The sequence below is a fragment of the Haemorhous mexicanus genome, chromosome 4 (genome assembly GCF_027477595.1).
Source record: "Haemorhous mexicanus isolate bHaeMex1 chromosome 4, bHaeMex1.pri, whole genome shotgun sequence".
In the NCBI taxonomy this organism is placed as follows: domain Eukaryota; kingdom Metazoa; phylum Chordata; class Aves; order Passeriformes; family Fringillidae; genus Haemorhous; species Haemorhous mexicanus.
The window spans coordinates 12,739,937-12,755,686 of NC_082344.1; the positions used below are offsets into that span (position 1 = coordinate 12,739,937).

At 37.3% G+C, this 15,750-nt stretch overlaps 1 protein-coding gene and 1 long non-coding RNA gene across 2 annotated transcripts in view; one reads left to right on the forward strand and one right to left on the reverse strand.

Annotated features, from left to right (window-relative positions):
- IL15 (interleukin 15) overlaps positions 1 to 10,952 on the forward strand; it is a 43,608-nt gene extending 32,656 nt beyond the window's left edge. Inside the window, exon 9 of the mRNA XM_059843833.1 lies at positions 7,139 to 10,952. Within this exon, the coding sequence (XP_059699816.1) occupies positions 7,139 to 7,147 (9 nt within the window). The 3' untranslated portion in view covers positions 7,148 to 10,952. The remainder of the gene's footprint in view (positions 1 to 7,138) is intronic.
- On the reverse strand, positions 9,305 to 12,883 carry LOC132326101 (uncharacterized). Its single transcript, XR_009486133.1, has 3 exons — positions 12,784 to 12,883; positions 11,882 to 11,954; positions 9,305 to 9,376 (listed from the first exon to the last, which is right to left on the reverse strand). It is a non-coding gene; the product is annotated as an uncharacterized LOC132326101 (long non-coding RNA).
- Between the last annotated feature and the right edge of the window lie 2,867 nt (positions 12,884 to 15,750).

The window sequence follows — 15,750 nt, forward strand, 5'->3', positions numbered from 1 at the left end:
GTAGCACATGGAACTCCCCAATCCTCTGAGGCAGTGATACTGAATAGCCGGTATTAATCATAATCCATTATGACAACTGGGAATTTATTCTCCTCATTGACCTTAGTTGTAGCTTTTTACATCCTGTTTTCCAAGAATCTTCTTTTTCTTTTTTTAGTTGAAGATATCAAATGAGCGATTATGTTTTCTTTGGCTTCCTTGGTAACTAATTCAAAGAAGATTAGATCATTATGAATAATTCCTGCAACTTTTTTCTGTAACAAGCTTCCTGCTTTTATGAACCACTTGACATTTTAAAGTTTTGACTGAAGTCTTCAGACAACATTTCTCCCTCTTATACTTCCTACTGCAGGCCAGTGCCTGGGCTTTATTTTACCCCAGACAATCTTCCTAGCAGTAGGTATCAGTCATTTAGATAAGTTAACTTAACCAAAATCCCCTAGCTGTACTGTAGTTTTATCACATCACATAAATCCTTTTTAGGACTTCATCCTCCAGTATTTTATACCACTAATAAATTATGAAAATCTACTTGGGACAACTTAGACAAAATTCATTGAATTTCTGAAGTTGTTTGTAAGTTTTAAGTTCTCCAGCTATAACAGATAAGAGGCAGATGTTAAGCATTGGCTTAAAGACGTAAAGGGGGTTTTTTTGTCAGTTTTATGTCTCCTTTTTTCCCCATAATGACCTTCTGAAAGCACGGATAATTCTGTATTGTCTGTGACTTATTTCAGCACTGGTGATGGAATCTCAAGCAGAAAATCTTCCACGAAGCAGGCATCCATTGTGTCAGAGCTGGGACATAAGCTTCCCCAGATACTTGCGGGTGTACAGTCTCAGTTATCTGGTGACTGACAGTAAGCCAAGCCATGGAAATGATTCCTTGTCCTCCTCAATGCGAAGGAAATGGCACCATCACTAGCAGCCAGTGGCTCTTTGGAAACAGTTCATGAGAAGCCATAATTTCTGGCTCTGTGCACTGGAGCTCCTGGAAGTCCCATTACCAGCCACATAGGGTGGTGAAACCCGTGAGACTATCATGGAACACCGTGGTTATACAGATAATTTTTTTCTAGGAAAGTTGCCTTAAAATAAAAATTTCAAAGTTGTGTTCTCTGGACTTTATCAAAGACCTCTATGCCTATACAAATAAAGGGTGGGGAGGCAAACAGGCACAGCACAGCCTATTTGGGCTTGGCCACATGAATTTGTCAGTCTGCATCTAGTCCTAGAAAACAAGGAGCTTTTTTAAGCTGCATTGACATAAAGGGACAGGACAAAAATAACAGCATTGCTGACAAACATATGCTATAAGGAGTCACAAGGAAAGGATGAAGGCATAGAAAGCATTCTTTTTCCCTCTTGTCCTTAAAGTTATTCCAACCACTAAATATTAAAAGTTGACAATATTTGGAATTTAACACTCAGATGTGTGACTCCTCTCACTAAGCTGTTACCCACCACCTTCAAGCCTGCACACCATGATCAACCCAAGAAGTACTGGATGTTGAAACCAGAGCACTGTTTTTCCCTGAGCAGCTATAAATAGCATTTCAAGTGCAAACCACCTCAGCAATGGTAATCTCTAACACCTGAAGTACTCTAACCACAACAGTCATCCAAACACTGGGAAACTGAGGAAGAATAACACACAGCTGTTTTCTTAGCTGCATATCATGCCCATGAATGCTGAGACCAGCAAATCTCGAGGTTCTGAGAAGAAGGGAGTAAGAATTAGGTAACATATTCATTGTTTACAATCCCAACCCATGCTGGGAATACTTTTGTTTATTAATGACAGAAAACAAGATCTGCCTATACCCTTCCTACTTTCTTGTTTCATGGTAAAAAGCATTGTATGTGCTTCCTTCCACAGCCCTCATAAAGGGAGTTACAGTGCACAACAGTTAGGACGTGGGGACATATGTTGTAACTTGTAACTTGAACACTGCAGCTGGACTTTTCTGCAAAGAAAAGGTGTTTATTTCAAACAATATTCACTCACATTTTTTGCTACAACAAAAATATTTCAAAAGAGCTCGGAAATCTCACCATGTTTAAGATCATAATTGGCTGTTTTCTGGTTTGTAAGCAGAGCTGCAAATTATTTTTTTTACTTGAAAATATTTTCTACCAGAAACTTTTTGCATCTTCAGAAACAGTGTCTGAAGCAACTTCTTAAGCTGTTGCTTTATTTTTAGTCTACTGATGTTATTGTAAAAAGAGAATAAAAACTATTTGTCAAAAATCACATAGTGAAGTAGTTTGCATTTTTCACAATTCCTAGGAAAATATCCTGTGGCATACTAGCACATGTAAAGAGTATATAGATTACATTCTCAAACTTTCTCAGGACTTGAGGGAAATTTACAGTGGTTTTTATTCGGTACTCCAAAACTTAGAGTAAGTCCAGAGAAATTGACTCAACAGCAAAAAAACTTGGCTATATCTAAAGAATCTAGAATTAAGAATTTTCCACTCCTTGTGTACATGTAAGACTCAATCTCCTTTCAATACAAGTGTTTCTTGTATTTTTTTTCCAAGATGACTCAAATACTATCTGATATGTACCTCTGGCAATACTTCTACAATAAATTGTAGAAACCCGTTTTTGTTTTGCAAATATAATGAGAAAACCCACCTTGTGCTTGAAATTTCTTGTATTTTTCCTCAATGAAAGAGCTGAAAGTGCTTTTTATTAAAATCAGAAATTTGAGTTGTCCAAAATAATACAAATGCTTTAAGTATCAAAGGATATTTAACTCATTTTTCCTCCATGTAAAAATACTCAAAACTTTCTCAGAATACACTCTAACGGGAACATTACTGCAAAACAGAAATCTGAATTTTTAGAATTGCAATCATTTCAACAGTTAGAAATTCAATAAATTTCTGGGAAGAAGCCCTACAACACCCTTACTGGGGGTAGAGACTTAAATAAAGAATAACAATATATTTTTTTTAAACTGACAAGGAAAACAGAGCATTTGAATATTATTCAGATGAATATAATTTATTTTTTTGTATATTACTATTTTTTTCTCTCATCTCCCTCCTCATAGTCTCCCTTCCAGCATTTCTTTGAGGTAGGCATTAGGCTTATAAAGCAATCCCTTAAAGCATCTGGTTACACTTTCAGGGTTAGATCATGCCTCCAGGACACAGCCTTTCATCTGGGTTGTGAGAATGGCAGTATCCTTAGAACAAGGAAGTTGTGGAGCAATAAATTGACAATTCCTTGGGATGAGAAGCAGAATTTAGAGAAGTCTGTGCATCACCAGCCTTCTGCTGTGGACAGCTATCAATGCTATATTGTTTATACACCTTCTTTTCAGGAATTTGAAAGAATTTTATGAAAGCAAAAAGAAAAGAAAATGAGAAAGATAACTGAGATGAGTCACTGTTAGCAACATTTATGCTGTAAGGGTTACATTTCAGACTGAGATACAACTTTAAGTTAAAAGGATGTTCCCAATACAGCAAAGTGGTAAACCCCCTCATGGCCAGCCTCTTGATCCCAGGCTCAAAAGAAGGGACAACTAATACTTTCTCTAATTAAATTAGTTCATTTTTCCTTGCTATTTAACCTTAAAGGTATTTATGACGGTCAAAATTGGTCATCTTCTTTCTACGCCCACTGACATAAATATGTAATTTCTCTAGTTACCCTCCCAGTCCTTCTTTAAACACAGAATTTCTCAGGAGTAACATATCCACTATTAAATGGCAGAAAGCAGATAATGCACATACTACATGTTCTTGCCAGCTGTGAACTGTAATCAAACAACAAAGAACCCCTGCGCATCTCTTATCCTCTAATACTGAAAATATCTAACCAGCTTTCCAGCCACTGACCTGTCTTGCAGGCAAACACTTTTGGAAGTCCTCCAGGTGAGGAGGGGAGTGAGTGAAAAGATGGGAATGAGTTTGGCCCAGAGGTCAACCCACAGTACCCGTTCTGTGCACTGTAAGTCCAGAACTGTTGTCCTTTGCTGTCTGAGCTCAGAGGCCTGCAAATTGCAGAGATTCCCAATCACATTTCACTGCATAAAAATTACGTCTCAATTTATTATTCCATCCTCAACGTGTACTACTCAGCATATTCAGTGCACTAAGCACATTTTGGAGTTAATGTGAGTAAAGGATTCACTATGACAAACTGAACTTTTCAACCAAGCATCCAAAGGGAAAATACCAATTAAGCAATGCTGCAGTTCCATGAAGACAAAGCACATGTTTGAGTAACAGCCTTCCAAACCACATGGCCAGGAGTAATTTGTTAACTTTGCAATCAGGTTAACAAACTGGATATGGATTCTCCTGTGCTCCCATTTTTATGTCTCTGTGGTTCCAGAGAGGGTCTCTTATCAAAGCCAGGGTTAATGAACAAATGCGTGCAGTCCTTTCCTCCCTGCAGAGCCATTACACTGCCACAGCAGAAAAAACACAAATGTTTTTTGTCTGTGAATGTCCTCTGACCATCAAGAGGAAACCTACTCTGAAAGATTAGTCTGAGATCTGAAGAGCACTGGAGGCTTAAGCTGCACATTAGTGTTTAGTATTTCACTAGCACAGTTAAAAAAACACCAGATGGAAAACCTTTGTCGCGTTCTGGCTCTCCACATGTTGGAGGATTTCCCAAATAACTTCTAAGAAATTAAAGGGGATAGGTCACAGTAATAATTGCAGTAAATAGAATCTAGATAAGTCTTATTCAGTAAACTTTATAACATCTTCAAAGTGTTCAAGTGAAACCAAGTTTATTAAAAAAAACCTTCTTGAAACACATGCAATTGTGCAACTTCTTTCATGGAACAGACAGCAGATGATAAACTATAGCCATTAGACTAAATCATAACAGTGTCTCTCTTTAAACCTTAGACTTAAGGTTTGTCATTTTCCATTATACACTTACTAAAGGACCTGTATAAGAAAAAAAAAAAAGGAACAAAAAGTAGCACAAGTATTTGTAGAGCTGTACTTAGTAAGAGGAATAACTTAAGAAATTCCACCACTAGACTGGATTTTTGCAGGATCAAAGTTCTTATGAAAACTTATTTAAGATAAAAAAACTTTATACCTATATTTCCCTAGTGAATTTCAATTAAATTTAATAAAAATAGATATGAGATGGGTTTTTCAGTTACAATGGTAACATAGTTGCAAGAGTTCTTTAGCAACATGCAAGTCTTATAGCTCTGTAGTGTAAGTAAGGCACAGTCCTGATTCTTTTTTTTTTTTCCCCCCCTTTGTTCTATAGACAAGCATATAAAGATACTGTCTGTCTATTAAAGTATGCAAAGGAATTGGTTAACAGTCATGGGATTTGCACCGTCACTAAAGAATTTGGAAGTGCCATGAAACATTAGTCTGTTAGTGTCCAAGCATATCAAACATTTCTCTTGGAATTTTATTCGAGTAAAGGCTTCATAACCTCTGGTTTAGAAATTACCAGATGATTGACATTGAAGGGACTTCTGAAGATCATCTGGTACAACAAACTCTGGCCAAGCCGAGTCATCTATACAAGGCTGGCCACAACCATGTCCAGTTGGCTTTCGAATATTAGCTTTCTTTAACTGTAGAATAACTGATAATTACAGCTGCTTATGGATAGTGTCATGGGTTTGTTCTGTGATGATCACCAGGAAATCAATCTCCTCATGAAGGACATAAAAACATTTAGTTAGTTAGTTAGTTATTAACTAACTAATTGTCCTGATTCCTATAAAATCCTGGAAACAGCATTCTGATCCATTGTGGTCTTTTAACTTAGCCCACTAAGAACACTATGCCAGCAGTACTTATGACAGTAGACATGATAGTGGGGATGTGTATAAATAAGATCTGTGTTCTCAGCCTTAAGAAATTATTTTAAAGACAATTAACTTTTTTCATATTGTATTCTATGCATTTTTATGTGTGTGTAACTGTATTACACATCTGCTTGATGGTCAATTTGAGATTTGAATTATCACTCCTGGATTAATATTTTCATAAAAACCAGCAAAATTTTAACTGTAAGGATAGATTAGAAGTTTTGCATTTAATTGCTTAGTGCACTCTTTCCAGATTCAGCCAAACCCCCATGGCTCTCTTAGGTACTTAACAACACTATAGACAATTAAACAAAATGGAAAAGCACAGAAAAAAACAGCACACTGTGCATTGAAACACAGCACAGAAATCAGACAGACTGACCTGTAGTTTCAATATGGTTAATTACCATAATGCAACAAACCAACAGCTGATACTTTATACCTGATAATGGAATATTTTACCTCGGTGTACGCTCCTCTAGCTAGGCACTGGAAAGAGTTTCCTTTCAGATCACACATGACACTGCTCCCTTTTACCAAGTACTTCCCTTTGAACTAGTAATTGAAAATACTTGAGTGCATTTTATTATAGGATTACTTCCCAGTCACACTCTAATAGAAATATATTTACTGTTCAGCAAAGACTTGTTGAGCAAACAAGAAAAGCCCTTGCCCTTCACTAGTATTCTATTTACCTGAAGTCTGATTTAAAGAATTTTGATGGAATGGGCATCTCTGTGAAGCATTATTTTTTCAAGATGCCTATTAATACTGAACTTATTCAGTGTTAAAAGGTATGTCAGTTAGTTACTTTCAATAAGATTATAATAATTTCCTTTCATGCACACTGAAAACAAGATGATTCCACACTACTAGACTACATTATAGTGCAGAAGACTAGAAGCTACATAGCTATGAAAACAAAATTGAATGTTGATGTGTCAAAGAAGAAAAAGGTTCATATTTTTCAGGGTTGGAAGACGTGGCATGGGGACCTGGGGGAGGGAAAAGGTTGGTAGAAGTTGAGAGAGTATTAAGGCAGGTTTAAGTGAGAAGGCCTGGAAGCAAGCTGTCCATGAAAAAAATGGAAGCTTGTGACTGAAAGACACTTTGAAAGGTACGGTGAGGAATAGGGATTTTTCATCTTCCCCCCTCCTCCATCCTGTCCCTCTTCTGACATGTTTTCTCTCCACCTGATCCCATACCTCACAACCCATCCTAGACAGAGTACTCTTCCCTCCTCCCCACTGCCAAAGGCATATTAACATCCATCTCCTATTCCCTGCCTCTGATTAACCTGCTTATCTTCTCAGCAGCTTCCCTAATAAAAGAAGGGCAAAGAGAAACTCCTGAAAATGTGGGCTGAAGACAAGACAGCACCAGAAGCAGAACCCAAAGACCTGTGGATCTCAGAGAATGAAGCTTTCTGACCTTTTCCTGGCAGAGCTGTGGCAGATGTGGTGGTGGGACAGTATCTGCTCTGGATTTGGGCTATTTATATGGGCTGCTATTCCCTTCTTTATCCTCACATAAGCAGCAGCAGATGGGGTAAGGATGAATTGTTCAGATCATGGCAGTCAATCTTTGTCACCTCAGGCACAAGCTAAACATGCAGCTTGAAGCACCTACAGACTGAGGCTGAAGAAAAGTATGACATGCCCTGGCTTGGGCAAGCTGTGTGTATATACAAGATGCTGTTTGCATCCTGCAATCCTGTTAACTGTCCTTGTTTTAACTTTGCAGAGGCTGACTACTGAAGCAGTAGTGCATGGAAATTTGAGAGCAGCTGTATCACATTTCAGGCCTTGAAGGCAAGTGTGCATACAAGTGCTGTTATTCTTAGAACATGCTATCTTAGAAAGTTCAGCTAGGACACCTATAAACAGATGTCATACTCTTCAGAGTTGCAGAGAATTCCAGGTGAATCCAACCTGTCCCTCAGTTTCTGCCCTGTCAGTCTTCCCATCTAGGGAATCAGCTGATTCACCCCAAACACAGGAGAATATGTAGGTAAAACTTGTTGGCTTCTAATTCTCTCAGACCTTGTTTCCCACCTGTTTAGTTTTTGAGTCTTTCCCTCTTGTCTCTGGCACTTACAGCTCTGCTTCATAATCTGCCATTCCCCAGTCTGTCCAAGCACAGTTTCAGGACAGGCACAGAAAAATCTCATCAAATCTGAAGCAGGAGTTAGTCAGGCATTAGCTTGAGAAACTCTGGAAATTCTCAATATTCATCATTGAACATAACACTTCTCTGAAGGGGAAAAAAAGACAGTGAGATACAAGAAACTGTTCCTTTTGTGGAGGGGATAAAAGGGACAAAATTAGCAGTAATGACTCCACAGTACTTTGAATATTTAAAATGCTATATACTTCATGCATTTATGAGGTTGATTACAAAAATCACAAGAACAAGTAATAGGAACGTGGAGGGCAGACTAATCTTGAAACTTGGGAGTCAAATTCCAAATGCCTACAAATGTTTGAGCCTTGATTTCCACTGTCTCCTGTGAATTGACTCAGCCCAGAACCATCAGGACTACTTGAACAAAGAATTATTCTCCCATTTAATAGTGATTACATATTATGTGCTGTAGTTATTGCTGCTTTACTTCTATAATTATGGAGGCATAGTCACGAATATAAAATTCACAATTTGTGGTGATGATCTGTTTTGAGCTAATGGGCTAAATTCAAACATAGCTGTGTCCAGGTTTCCACAACAACCTTCTAAACTTCAGTATTAGTAGAACTTACTGTTCATTACCTACAAATGCCCACAACTCATTTAACCCACATAAGTGATACAGACGTTGGACATTACTCTCCTCTATTCGAAAACTGCACTACTTGCCATAGAGCCACATAAATTATAAATCGTAGTTGATCTCTCAATGGTCTTAAATTCTACTTGTATCAGGGGACTCCCTTTCAGAATAAAGAATAGTGCTTCTTGCTGTTGTCAGTTCTGATAGTATAGCTAAGAGTCTTGGTGGTGTTATTTTTTGAATTGTGACAGGCCTGAGTACGAAAAGGAAATACAATGGAACCATAATGATGTTACTTATTTTGTATTGACACAGCACTCAGAAGGCAAGAAAAAGAAGAGGCATGTTCTGCTGGGCATTGCACAAAGACAACAAAGGCAGACAGTGACTGTCCTGAGGAGATTACAGCCTCAGTAAAATTTACAAAGAGTAGGCAGTAAATGACCAATACTGTGATTCTCTTTCTGGGTTCACTGATAAATGACTTCATATGTGACCTAAATTATTTTATTTGACAAAGAGATATTTCAAATTTCTAACACAAAGAATGACTTTTGATAATCCAGCAAACCCTAAACTTCAAGCCTCAGATGACATATAGTAGTAAAAATCCTGTTTCTCATACAGAACAATTACTGTATCTTCCGGCTTACATTCAATGATGAATATCTGGGAGCTGTGCTTAAAACAACTTGTTTAACACCCTCACCCACCTTGCATGCCTTCCATGATTAGCAGACCAGAAGGGGCCCAACACGAAAAAGTTAATAGTCCATTCCTGGCATCCCTGTCCAAAAGAGACAAAATCAGGCCAAAAGGAACACTGCTAGTCTTAGCAATGCACATATATCTGTAAAAAAAAACTTTCTATCCCTTTTCTGTTACCCCTAGTATTACAAACAGCACTGCTAGTCCAATAAAGGCCATGTTTTTTTTGAAGTGCAAATAGAGAAAGATCAGATATTTTTTGTACACAGAATTTCATCAATCTCCTGTGTAAGAGGAAAATGGCTAATACTGCAGCTGCAGCCAGATTCCAGTGCTGTTAAACTTCTTGAAGCTCACAATTACCCCAAGGAAATTTTTGTTTTTCCAGTTTCATAAATCTCTGTTTTCTTTATGAACAACAACCAAACAACAACGTGAGCAGCTGAGCCTGAGCATGCAACTTTACAGTCAGCAGGAACTTTGCCAATGACCTTCATGATCCCAGGAGGAATAAAACCAATGCATACATGAATTCCCATGCTTTTCACTCTTCACCTCTTGTATCTCCTTAAATGCTGTACAACTCAGAAATATTGATTTCCCTCAATGCCTAGGTCAGCGTCTGTTATGATTTAATTAAAAGCTTGCTCTGAGGGGATTTCTCTCTGTGATGATATCCTTCCTCTCTGTTATTTCTCTTCTCGCTTCTTAAACTGAATGAAGCAGTAAGCTTCAGACTTTTAAAAATAAAATTTTCTATTAATTTCATCATTATTAAATCAGATTTAATTTTCTACATATGTTGATTTCTCTCAGATGAATCCTTACTGAAGAGTGAGTTTCTTCCTTTGACTTACCTGCTTCTTATACCTACACACAGCTTAGTCACATTTAGGGGTAATTAAAAATATTCCAGTCTAATTCTGCAGCACTGAGCAGTTTGTGAAACATGAAAACTTTCTAATTTGCACTATTTTATCTCTCAACTCAATTACTCTGTTTTAAAATATGTTTGACCATTTTCCTGATATCAAATCATCATATCAAAGCATCAAATTCAAAACTGTGATGGGGCTGTGAATAAGCTGTACTGCTTTGCTTTTCATGTGCCCAGAGCCGAATTCTTTAGAAGGTCCCATTTTCACAGTCAGGCTTAGCCTCTGCCCTAATTTATGCCATCAAACACAGCTGAGACAAATTCAACATAAAATCTTTATTTTATCCCTTTTGAAAAAGCAGTGTGGGAGAAAATTAGAGGACTGCTTAAGTTATAACATAATATTTCTCATCAAGACAAGCTGCATCAGAAAGTTTTACAGTCAAATCAAAAATCAAACTACCAAAATATCTCATACTCCTTCTTTATGGAATGTTGTCACCTGAAGCAAAGAGCTACAATGATTTTCACATTTTAAAAGAAAATAAAAAAATATTTTAAACTGGAATATAACGGAAAACCCTCAATATCTCTCTACCCCATTGCCAAATGTTTTAATTAAAGTTTGTAGAACAAATTGTAAAAAAAAGAATTGTTTTCTCTGGAAGTCCTATGAAATGGTGTTGAACCAGATAGCAATTTCTAGGGTTTGTTGGTTCTTTTACTACAAGTGTTACTTTTTCTCTGTCACTAAATAAAATCAATTGATTAAAGTGTACTATGTTGTATGTTTGAAAGACTATGCTTTCTTAATAAATACTTTCCTGCAACCCAGAATAAAACCAAAAAGGTCCTAAAATAAATTAGGTCTTTTGTCATTTCATGGTCTGAGGTTTTGTTAGTAGTTTGTACAGAATATAGCTTTAGTATAAAGCATATTAATTGTGTGTGTCATGTGTAACTGCATATATGTTATAATGTACATAAACCCACCCACATTATAATATGCACTAGTGTGTCTGTATATGTAATGCTTATGGAGTAGTGTGGATAGAAAAACATGCAAACCCCTGCCATGTTTTGAAGTATTGGGAATTAACCCTGCTCCTTACAGGAAAAAAGTCACAGATAAAATTCTAGAATATGCCAAGACATGCATAGCTACATAAAAACTAAGATACTTATTGCATTATGACTCCTATTTCTTCAAATGTTCCCAAACATGAAGCCCTTGGGACACAGAAAGACCTCATGACACACCTAGAATACGTCAAAAATGGAATTATAAAAATTAAATGTCTGCTCAAAGTATAGTAAGCAGTCCACTACTATTCTGAGGATGCTTAAGTCACTGGACAGTGTGAAAAAGCTATTCTTATTAACCTTAACCCACTAAATCTAACAAAAATGTATTCTCATTACCATAAATGTAGCTCACTGGCTCTTGTAGAGCCTAAGTTTAAACATAGCCCTATCCACCCAGCCTTGGAAAATTTTATCATTAACACCACCAGGTTTAGCAGAGCCTCTTGATCGTTCCAGCCTCTCCTGTCTCCAGCCAGTATTTACCAGTAGCTACTGGCACCAATACTGATCCAATCATAACACCTTCTTAACCATATGAAAACCCCTAACTGCCTAACCAGACAGCCCATATCAGGTCAGCTCAGAATTTAGCCCAGAAGTTACTTGTGAATATAAATTTACCTTTTGTTTTCTTGGAGTAGTATTCCTAGAGGGGTGGTGTAAAACAGGCAAAAAATTTTCACGTGAGATGTTCCTAATTATGAAAGAAAGAAAGCTCATATTGGAGGTAAACGGATATATTTTACTCAGTTGTACATATCAAATCCCTTTTATCCTTTGCCCTTCCTGCTGTGGAAAGAGGCAAAGTATTTTAAAGAGAAAAGCAGTGCTTTGAATAAAGTTGAAGGATCGCTAAAGTACCTTCTTGGGAATTATGCAATCATAGTTTATCACAGCAAAAAGAGATTATGATAAAAAAATAGGTAATTGGTTAATCAAGTGAAGACGAAACACTGTAAATCAACATAGATTTTTCTAAGGAGAGAAGTTAAAGAACCCAGCTACAGCAGGAGACATGCATTCAGAAGTTGGTTAGGCCTGTCCTCCAAGCCCTTGGGATCTCGAGCGGATGGAACAACAGTCTCCATTTCCAGCACAGCTGTTGCTTCCTTTTTTCTCACTGCCTGGTGAGCCCCCCCCCAGTCCCAGCCCAGACAGTTTGCCGGTGGCTTCTCTAAGAACCGGCCCCGGCGACTTTGATGAGAGAGAGAGCTTGATCTAGTTGCTCGAAAAAGTATCTTTAATATAGTGGTAAAACAACAAACCAAACTGCACGCACCACACTAGGAACGAACTAGAAAAAGCTAGGGTCCAGGGTTGGCAGGGGTATTTATGCATTTCTAAAAGGGGTGGGGTTAAGGCAGGGTCTAAGCAGAGGAACCAACAGGAAAGGGTGATTTGGAATATTACAATTAATGCAGTACAAATTGTCCAATAACAATACATAGAAGATGGAACTTTCTGGCAACAATTTGAATAACAGACTTGGAGAATCATGGGGTAGGAGTTCCTGCTTAACTTACAGAGCATTCTCCCATGGCTTCAGACTGAAGCTCCCTTCATTATTCGAACTGACCCCAACAGCCTGGAATTTGACTCTGAGCAGAAGCTACTGCCAGTCCTTGTCAAAAAAAAAGCAGATAGGTCATCGACACCATTCATCCTTTATCACATTTCAAACATGACTGCAGACGAAGCACATGTGAATGAATGCATATTGATATCGTTTAATTTCTTCCAACATTTTTTTCCATTAAACTGAGCAAGAACAAACTGAATCTTCATAGACTAGTAGTCTCAGAGAATTTTTCAAGATGACATTTGAAACTTTAGATCTAGTCCAAATTTCCAAACAAAATTTATTTTGTCAAATATACATTTAATCCTGCTAATTTTTTTGCCAAAAATATTTTTGAGGAAAAAATGGTCTTCTGGATTGTTTTTAAAAACTTATTTACAATATTTCAATGTACGAAACCACACTATACAACTGAACTTCAAATGCTTTACAGAGAAACTGAAAGCACACATATATGAGAACGATCCATCAATGGAATTTATTAAAATGAAATCAAGACTAGTATTTTGTCATTTTATTTAATTCAAAGCAAGTTTTGGCTGCTCAAATCATGAATGTGAATCTGTTCTGATCTATTTCAATGAGCCTTCCACTGGATCTCATATACTGTGGAATTATGAGATGTTTTAATTGCTCAAACTTAAAAAATTCTGAAAGGGTTTCATTTACTTCATTTGAAGGTTTCATTTTCTGCCATAGACAATTCAAAGCATAGCCTAATTTTAGTTGTTCTGTGACTAAATAGAAATCATCATTTTGTACTTCATACATTCTACGCTTCATAAGTACAACCCTTGGCACAATTACAAATTAATGGACTTGTTCTTGTTGGTATTTATAAGAACAGAACTTTTTTGCACTGCATTTATATTCTGCGGAGACTGCTTACAAGTTTTTAAAAAAGAAAAATAAGAACACATCTTTTCCTAGTATTCATCAAATTCCTCTAACAAATTATTTTCACTGATGATGTTTAAAAAAAACCCCTCCCAACACAAAAATCCCCATATATCAACATGTGAGCAGGAGGGCCCTGAATTAGCTCTCATTCTCCCAGGATTGGCAGTCTCTCTTGTGATAATGGTATTTACCTGCCTGCAGCTGCATATCAAGATATCAACAGGAGCCCAAAAAAGTGAGTAAACAACATTAATTGTGCATTTCCTCTCTTTATTTTTTTTTAATTGAAACACATAGTGAGACACAGCCTTCCATCCCTAAGAAAATGGCAAGAAACATATATACATTAGTAGAAAAGGTTCTTTTATGAGACAATAATTGCTCCTCTGAGTTATTGCCAAATGGTGCTGTAGACATTGGCTATTTGATCTCTAAAGTGTTCAGAGACTTGCATCCACAGGCCTCTTTGACTGAGCTCCTGATCAAATTCTTTCACTGGATCCCTGCTAAAATACAATATTTCCCCCCATGTCAGAGAGGGGAGTGAATGGCAAGCCCAGCTTTTTTTAGTCAGGTATCAGATTTCAAAGGAGAAGCAGTAACTCCCACCTGAGGGGCAGTTAAATTATATTCAGAGGAAGCAGTTTGCATGGGCTACATGAGATCGCTCAAAGGAAAGGCATTTCTTTGCAGCCTGATGCCAGCTTTAGAAACCCAGTACCACAGAGGATCAAGTATGTCTCCAGCACACCAGTCTTTCACTTTCTTACCCCCAGAGCAGGCTAATATCACCCAAATGTCTTTCTCCTCCAATACTCATTGAAGCATCGGTGCTCCCTGGGTATCAAGAAAGCAGAACACAGGGTCCAGAGGACTCTCCATTTGTCTCCCAGGAACTGCAGTTCCTTATGCTCTGTCTTTAGGATCACAATGTGTTCTGGGTTAAAGTTCTCAAACTCCCTGAGTCCTTTGACTCTTCCTTGCCCAGATGTTGGGAAGAATATCACATTACAGCGAAATCTGATGTTGAAGAGCAGACTGTCATAGATCATACTCTGCAAATCCTACTTCTAACAAAGGCTGTGCTGATTCTGTACTGCCTTTCAAGTAGAAGAATGACAGCATTCCAGAAATAATGTAATTTCACTGTTCTGGATGAATGACAAAAACCTTAATGGAAACCAGATGCCTTAGATCAAGATCATCTGAATTATTTGTAGGCCGTTTTTAGCCTTTGCAACTTTCCAAGATAAAGAAAGTAAGATTGAGACCCACACAGCCTCAGATACTCTATCCTGCTTACACTGATCTTTTGTGCCTCTGAGAATCTGGAGCTCCATCTCTTTCGACAGCCTTTAAAAATAAAATATTGATTTTTTCTCACAAGGAAGATAATGGATATGATTATTTATGTCCTCTAGGGATCTAGCACAACATTTTTGCCTAAAAAGTTCACTTAGTTCTGACACGTTTGAAAACACTGTCAATCTAAATTAGCTCTAATTTTCCTGGTTCTTTCACTGTTTAATATATTTTCCCATGAAGCTATTGTTTTGGGGAGTGGATTTTTTTCTTCTTTTTTTACTGAGTTCCTGCCAATAGAAAAATATCTCTTCCATTTGGTGAGAACCTCAGGAGCCTACAGGCAGTAATAAAGACAAGGGTCACTAGCTCATGCCAAAATTTTATTTTTAAGAAAATATTTCCCCTGGAGTTGTCTTCTAAAAATTAGTACATAACAAATATGATTGCGGAGGAAAATAGGGAACATTTCTTGAATAACACCAGTTTCTTCTCATTTCTGTTTTACCCTTAAATGTAATGCCCTCTGACACTATTGGCTTTGAACTGTATTTCTGTAGTATATGGTAGAAAAGTAATTTTATGATGAAAGTTTAAGCTACCTTGTGAAAAAAACACAAGACTATTTTCATGAAATTGAAAGGGGGGGGGCGGTCTTTAAAAATCAAGGTTAGAAGAACATTGTGTTATGCTCCAGAATAATCAATAA